Genomic DNA, 8,055 nt, shown 5'->3' with positions numbered 1-8,055 from the left:
TAATGTATATCCTTTTTGCCTTATATATATAGATACTATATATATATATATTGTATATTAATAAATTATTTCTTTATAATAATATTATTATATATTATCCTCTCTTTTATTATGCCTGCCCCTATCTAACACTACCTCTCTACCTAGGTAGGTAACTAAATATATATATATTATTTAATTAGGCAGCTCTGGTCCCTGGCTTTATAGTAGGGAGTTTTTTTTTTTTTTAGCCTATTATTAGGTTAGGTTAGGTTAGGTTAGGGTAAGTTATATCCTAACTGGCAGAAAAAGCAGAGTTTCTTTACTGTTATCTTGTAATACTATAATTACTTAAAGCACTTAAGCTTAAGCTAAAGCCAGTAAGTGCCAAAATAGAAGAAGGGAAGGCAACAGTATTGCCAAATATTAGTTACCTATCTATTACTAAATTATTTATCTTTAGCTATTTTAATAATATTTAAAAATAAGCTAACTATTATATATAAAATAGTTAAGGACCTATAGATTCCTAAATAAGCTTATAATAGATTTAGGATAGATATAAGTTTAGAACCTATAGATCTTTAGGGAAAGAGGGGCAGTAGTCTTAAGGTATTCTATTAATATTAATGGTAACAGTAGGCAGTTGCAATTTAATAAATACAGTTACAGCTGCAGTATATATATATCCTATTGCTTACTCTTTAGACTTTACTAATAGGTATCTTAGCAATCTGCAATATAATGTATATACTTTTTGCCTTATATATATAGATACTGTATATATATATATATTGTATATCGATAAATTGTTTCTTTATAGCAATATTATTATGCATTATCCTCTCTTTCATCGCGCCTGCCCCTATCTAACGCTACCTCTCTACCTAGGTAGGTAATTAGGTATGCATGTAGATGGATTGGTGCTCGCTTTCTATGTATCCTGCCTTATGATTTGACAGGACCCGAGATATCACGATTGCCATGACACAGACATTACAGGGCCGAGAACATGGGGCTTGAATTGATGCTGGCAATTTCAACGATGGATCTCTTATCTTATTCCGATCCGATCGTATGTATGTATGTATCTACTAATCTACTGTGCGGATAATACTGCAATTGAAACTCGATCCATGCAAGGTAGTTTTATATAGTACATACCTATCTGAAAGGGCTCATCTTCTGTCTGAAGGGTGATGAGCAGCATCATGATCCTCTTGCACAACACTGGCCGGCACGCTTTAGACCATTACTAGCCCAGCCGGGCGCTCAACTCTTTACCCGCCTACCAACGATAGCTGCCACTAACAACAAGAGACGATGCAAGATGATGTTGAAATACTATATCTACCTGGCTTATTATGTAGGAACGAACGAACATTTCACAACAGCAGCATCATCCCGCCCCTCCATCATGAGTTTTACCTTTCGCCAAAGGCTAAAGGGCACCCATCATTTGTGAAATTCAAACTCCCCCTTTACGCGACATGTGGTTGGCTCATTCGGTTCTTTGATGGCCTTTTCTTACTCCACCTTGGAGTCCCAATTCGTTGTCGATCCACATGAGCTGCAGGCCACTCTTATTACTACCTATGTAGAGAGAGGATCACCAACGGGCTTCACCTGATCAGGCAGTCAGTCGGGCTAAGCCTTTGAGGCAAGCAGCGGCTAGGTTTAGAAAACTCGATGATTAACAGACAAGACAAGCTCAAATCATTGCCCACCGAATCCACTGCTTAGTTACTGGGTTTGTTTGTTGCGTTTCAAGCTGGGACCCTTGCCATGTTCGTTGGCTTGTTCTTTTGAGCTTCTCTATATGGTCCATTGCCGCTCAATGGTCTCGTGACCTTCCCGTCTGGTCGTTCTTCAGGGGTCTTCTGTTTCACTTGGCCCTGAGCTCCGAGATGCTCGGCCGGTGCACGGCCATGCTTTCTCCTCTGGACCCCTCGGTCTTGATGGAAAAGAAAAGACTAGGGATTCAGACAGCTCGGGATTCTGTTGGCCATTATTCATACAGAGTGCGCTCACGCCATTCGCGTATTCACGTAAGTTCGACATTGGTTGCACACGTCTTGCTGTTCCGGGTAATTTCTATCAGACCACCATCGGAGCGGAACATCGCTGAAGTTCGGGAGTAGGTAGACATACACATGGTATGGTAAGCTAGGAGTTGCGGCTCCTCGGCGCTTCATCAAACCCTGAGCGCCTTCCGCTAGGTTGTTGTCGCTTTCTTCTGGAATCTTGGAAGCTCTTGAGACTGGAGAGCGATTCGTTCCACGCCACCTGAAGTTCCACATGCTGGCCTGTGCAGGATTTTCCATCTCCACGATGATGGATGATGGATGATTCTATACCGCAGCGCGCTCCGTACTTGGCCAGATCCTTGTCCAGTTATTTCCAGCCTAGGCGCTGCCGAGATTATGTGGGACTTCCACCGGGGCTCGTTGTCTGCTTGCAGCCACGTTTCCTAACCTTTCTAGCCTAGCCTCCGTCCTTAATTCGTGGCGCTGTCGACCTGCCTGTCGCCGTGGGGAGCGGAAGCTGGGGCGCCTCTTCTAGATCTGCCATGTCCAGCCAATTACTACCATACTGGTAGGATCAGTCAATCAAGACTGGCTTCGTCACCGACTCCCTGCCTCAAGTCTTTCAAGACACTGAGGCGCTAAAATGAAAAGATGATGCAGAGTACGTACTTGTATTTCTGGTCAGAGGACACAAGGGCTCGGTCGGCTTCGGTCGGCCATGTTCGAGACAAAATGACCGACAGTCATTTCCATTATCCAATCAAGGCTGACTAGCACTCGCATATCGCATCTTGTTAGAAATTCAGGGTCCAAGCAAGTGGCCCAAGCTGTGAGCTATAAGATGTAACTCATCACTTTGTACGGATACATACCGGCATTATGGAGTAAATCAGGGAGCATTTACGTACTGCTTCCGAAGCCACGGACAGTCTCACCAAAGTATAGTCTACAACTGTTGCATTGCTGTGGAGGAATCCTCGAGATGGAGAAGCAAAAGTCAAGCAACGACAAAGCGGAGGCGGTTGCATGTGGTCAAGCATGACAACTCTCGATATCTGTTGATACTACTTGGCACCAGACACAAAAAGGACTTGCGAATTGTCCTGCCGATCTGTCCATTCTAGACATTTTCATTCATTGATACTGAGAAGTCTAAACAATATTCAGGGTCCGAAGAGGCCTCGGAATCTGGTGGTAAATGTGCTGCTTTCACCGCTGATCTGCATAGTTAGAACAGGACCATTCAGATAGACACATGCATGGTGTTTCAAACGGTCTCTTGGTGCTTGGTTGAGGCTGGTATCGAACTTATTATTATTATCCATGATAGAAGGCCAACCAGACGATTCGAGACTTGACCCAGGAGCACAGACATGGGCCAGACAGCGTGCAACACCATTCCCCATCATAAGGACCAGTTTAATGCTCAAGCTTGACCTGTTAGCTTACACGGTTTTCAATACTGCCGTGATCATTGTGAACAATGACTGGCTGGCAGTAGCCTAGACCAGACCATCGTCAGGGGTCCAGAATCGATGACAACTGGGTCTCACTCTCACTCCGAGGAGGGCTCCCATGGTACTGGCTTGTATCGAGTTCGATCCAGCTGTTGGGTCCCGAAACATGATCAATTTCTTTCGAGTGACATGGAAATGCTGGTCTTTCCAGCGAGTTACACGGTACTAAGTGCCAAAGGCTTGCCTCCAACAAAAGAAAAGAAGAAAAAAGAAAGAAAAAAGAAGAAGAAAAGAAACTCCGTTCTCATCAAAGAGCTCCTGGGGTCTGCTCCGAGAGCCCACACCATTTGACTTTGTTAGGGCCCGTAGTGCCAAGAGTTTAAGTGGATGATGTGCTTTACCTGTATCGGAAGTCGACCTTCAATATCCCCTGTACAGCTGCGGCTCCTCGGCATTCTTATCAGTTATCTTCGATTGGCTGTGTCTTACACCCTCCCTTAGGTTTGACATATGGACTTAGTAAAGGCTCCATCGGTCGGAAGCCAAGCTGATGATTTGCCTGAGGCATAAAAGATGATGGTCAGTAGATTTCGGCCTTTCAATCTGACCAATGGGAAGCCCCTTCACCTAATATGCATACTACCAGTATGAGCGACTTGATCAACCAAGAGGTTCCTACGAATTGCCCAACACTACTCAACAACCTATACTACACAACCCAAACAAGGGAGGGCATCGATTAACGGAGGTATGTGCCTATAGGACGTAGTTGGTAGGTACAATCTCCTCCACCGCCTTTTTGTTCCCCTCCTGTTTGATGCACATTGTCAACGCCTCACAAGGGTCATGTGCATCAGACAAATCCCTCTCTGCATGCAATGCCGAACCCTGTCAGAGCCTGTCACATTCTTGTGTTTCTCGCTTCGTCTTGAATAGGAAGTTTACCGCTTAGCTATCGGATTCCTTGCCAGGGCGTTAATCTTGGAGGGGCCGGGCCTCTCCGTTGGTCTCGAGTCGAGCCTGGCGCTTCTGGAGCACAGCCCTAGATTGCCGTTAAATGTCTCGACTGTCGCTATTTGCTTTTTCCCCTCCTTGCCTTTGTGGCCATGGTGGCTTGCGCGGCTCCTGTTTAATCAACCTCGCGATTCATATCACCCGCAGATCATAGGCGATTAAACGACTCCTGCATTGTGGCTGAATCAAGAGATCTGATAATAGTATACTCTCTCAATTGTCCCATCACTGCCAGTGGGTGGTGTAGATGATCACTACAGGTTAGGGCGCTTTTTTAATGTGCATTGATGATTGTATATTGCTTCCTGACTTCTGCGTATAACTGTGGTCTCGCGCGGAGTTCTACCAAGACCCTGTGTCGCCAAACGACAATTCGTCGGTCTTGAAGGATGTGAGACGAGGCGGATTGGATGAGTCACTCGTTCTGTTTCGTTGAAGGTGGGACCTACTATGCATAGGAGGTTCTATCACACCGTATAATGTAGTTGCATATTCATATTATGTATGTGGTTGGCTACCTAGCCAGGTAGGGCTGAGGCTCACTCCATTTCCCATCTCCCACTCTTGCCCCCGTCCTTGAGGACAACTCTCAACCCCTCGATAACCATGCCCTTATCCACAGCCTTGCACATATCGTAAACCGTCAATGCCGCCGTAGACGCCGCCGTCAACGCCTCCATCTCCACCCCCGTCTTTCCATCGCACGTGACCGTGACTGCGATCTCGACTCTGTCGTCACCCCTGACGTCGAGATCAACCGTCGCCTTGGAGAGCGAGATCGGATGACAGAGTGGGATCAGATCTGGAGTTCGCTTCGATGCCATGATGCCAGCGATCCGCGCAACCCCCAGGACATCTCCCTTCTTCATCTGGTTGTCTCTGATGAGCCCAATCGCTGTGCTGTTCGAGAATCGGACGGTGCATGCAGCTTTGGCGATGCGTGATGTCACCGTCTTGTCTGATATGGAGACCATCCGTGCTTCCCCAGAGGCAGAGACATGTGTCAGCGTTGCATTGTCGCTGCTGTCCTGTCCACGGACATGGCGAGTTTTGGAGAAGAGTCGCTGCTGCGTGAAAACAGATCGGCCAGCCTTGAAGCAGGGACCGTTATACAGAAGGTGTTGCATTCGAGGAGGCATGGCGCGCAATGACGAAGACGGACCAAGGGCATCTACAACAAAAAAACTCAATTCAGTATTACTTTCATCTCATATAAGACAAGAGGGTGTCCAAGCCTCAAAGTATAAGTAGTGAAAAAAACAACCCTTCAACGCCGCTCCATATGTGCATGATAGTTGCCCCGCGAACAATCTCTGAATAGCCGTCTCTTGAGCCATACACTTGAGTCTGACATTGCGAACCATGCGATGCGTGGGAATTTTGCACACAAGATGAACAAAGGGGTGTAATCACCCACCTATCAAGATCATGGGCCTATTCTTCATATGCTCGAGCTCACCGATGCCCGCATGTTTTGCCTTCTTTCTCTTGACAGCGGCACTAATGACTTCGAGCAGCTCCGTCTCATTAGGTGCCAGGCCGAGAGGAGTCCGGTCTGACGTCAACAAGTCCCTCCGCCGGTCCATCTCGATCTGTTTCATGGCATCGAAAGCCCGCTCATCGATGGGCTCGCCACTGTTGGACTTCCGTAGGATATCGCGTAGAGACACCTCAGCATTGCCAAATAAGCACACCTTGAGGTTGCCGTCACCTGTTATTCGAAGACGGTTGCAAGTACCGCAGAAGTTGTGCGTCATGCTCGTGATGAAGCCTATCCTTCCAGTGAAACCTGGAATGTGCCACGTCTTGCTTGTATCGTTCTTGTGATCCTGCACTTTTTCCAGCGTTGGGTACTTTGTCCTGATGAGGTCCAGCATCTCTTGATAGCTAAACATCTTGTTTTTGCTCCACTTGTTACCGTCGAATGGCATGTACTCGATGAACCGGACTTCGACGTCCTTTTCTTCCGTCAGGCCCACGAACGGGAGCACCTCTCTGTCGTTGACACCCCTCATGACCACGCAATTGATCTTGAGCTTGATTCCAGCACCAAGTCTGTTGAGCTCCAGAATCCTATCGATGCTCTTCTGCACGGCCTCGAAGCCTTTCCTCCTTGTCATGATCTGGAACTGCCAAGGATCCAGAGTGTCGAGGCTCAGGTTGACACCCGTCAGTCCACTCTCGATCATGCTGTCGAGTTTCCGGTGCAGAGAGATGCCGTTGGTTGTGATGCAGATCTCCTTTAGACCATGCCGTCGTAGCTCTCCAATCTGTTGCATCAGAGGTAGGATGTCTCGCCGCACAGTCGGTTCTCCTCCCGTCAATCTGATCTTAGTCACACCCTGCGAGACAAACACGGACGACAAGAGGACAATCTCTGGTGTTGTCAAGAGCTCCCGATTTGGTGACAATGGCACGCCTTCTTCGGGCATGCAGTAGACACATCGCAAATTGCAGCGCTCCGAGACAGATATGCGAAGGTAATCATGTTGTCGGTGGAAGGTATCTGTGAGGAAGTCGGAGAAGGGTTTTGGATCTCGGATGCGCCGGCGACGGGACTGTAGGAGGTCGATCTCTGACGGTGCAGAGGGAGGTTCGCGGGGTGCCTCATGGGGTCTCGCAGAAGCTGTCGCAATGGTTCTAGAGGGGGGACAAGCGAGGAGCGCTCGTGAAGGAGCCGTCCGTTGTAGGGTAGTCCTAGTCTTGGCTGTGACCGAAGCTTTCGAGCCTAAAAGGCGAAGCAGCAACATATTTCTGAGGCGTTATAATACCTTCTAAGTTATTTACTTGACAAGCGGGGGGAGGAAGATGGTCAGGTGAGTAAGGTGTATATATGTATGAGGGGTTCGCTTCCTATGATTCCATCGTTTTGTGCTGTCGCAAATACGATGCGACAATGGGGGAGAAGAGAGAGCAAAGAGGTTGGCAAGTGAAAAAAATAATAAGCTGACCTGGTGTCTCTATCGGCCGCCGGCGCTTCGTTTTACAATACCTTACCTTACCTAGTTCCAACCTTATGTACCTACCTATCATGACCTTAGTAGGTACTCCGTAGATAGGTCGAATACGCAAGTATGAAGTGTCTGTCCCTCTTGAGCTATCCAGTCTTATCATGCGGCCCGCTCGCCACAATTCGATCCCCGCGCTGAGTAATAGAAATAGCCTCCAGTCTAACATTAGTTCAAGCCGCGGAGTTGCACAGACTGCAACAGTAACGTTAGTTCGAAAGTGGAATGATAAAGATGCTGCTGTAACTTGTCAGCGGTGACAGTTCCGCCTGGACTCATGTTGTTGTTGTTGTTTTAGGGGATTCAAGTCAGGTGGAATACTCACTCGTTCGACGCTGAATTGGCTCTTCCATCTTTCAATGCCTCCTCTGAACCTACCTACTTTAGAACGTAGAGGACTTGTTCGTGTGCATGATGCAAATCCATCATGGAACATGCATATCAGGCCCTGATAAACTGATGACCAATTAGGAAACACTAGCTGACCTATGATGTGCCATACCCAGGTACTTACCCTGTTATACGTAAATTAGTATTTCCGCATAGGTACTAAACATAGAGCCGCCTGAT

The 8,055-nt window shown here is 47.2% G+C and overlaps 2 protein-coding genes across 2 annotated transcripts; both read right to left on the bottom strand.

Annotated features, from left to right (window-relative positions):
• Positions 1-5,016: 5,016 nt before the first annotated feature.
• FPRO_04730 (putative molybdenum cofactor biosynthesis protein 1 B) lies at positions 5,017-5,616 on the bottom strand (the record flags this gene model as incomplete). Its single annotated transcript, XM_031230274.1, has 1 exon — positions 5,017-5,616. One exon carries the CDS (start codon positions 5,614-5,616, stop codon positions 5,017-5,019), a length of 600 nt encoding a protein of 199 aa, XP_031080426.1.
• A 270-nt stretch (positions 5,617-5,886) lies between these two features.
• On the bottom strand, positions 5,887-7,227 carry FPRO_04729 (putative molybdenum cofactor biosynthesis protein 1 B; the record flags this gene model as incomplete). Its single annotated transcript, XM_031230272.1, has 1 exon — positions 5,887-7,227. One exon carries the CDS (start codon positions 7,225-7,227, stop codon positions 5,887-5,889), a length of 1,341 nt encoding a protein of 446 aa, XP_031080425.1.
• Between the last annotated feature and the right edge of the window lie 828 nt (positions 7,228-8,055).

The sequence above is a fragment of the Fusarium proliferatum genome (assembly GCF_900067095.1).
Source record: "Fusarium proliferatum ET1 genome assembly, contig: FPRO_scaffold004, whole genome shotgun sequence".
Classification (NCBI taxonomy): domain Eukaryota; kingdom Fungi; phylum Ascomycota; class Sordariomycetes; order Hypocreales; family Nectriaceae; genus Fusarium; species Fusarium proliferatum.
Note: the sequence above shows the minus strand (reverse complement) of the source record. Positions and strands in the feature narration are given on the sequence as shown.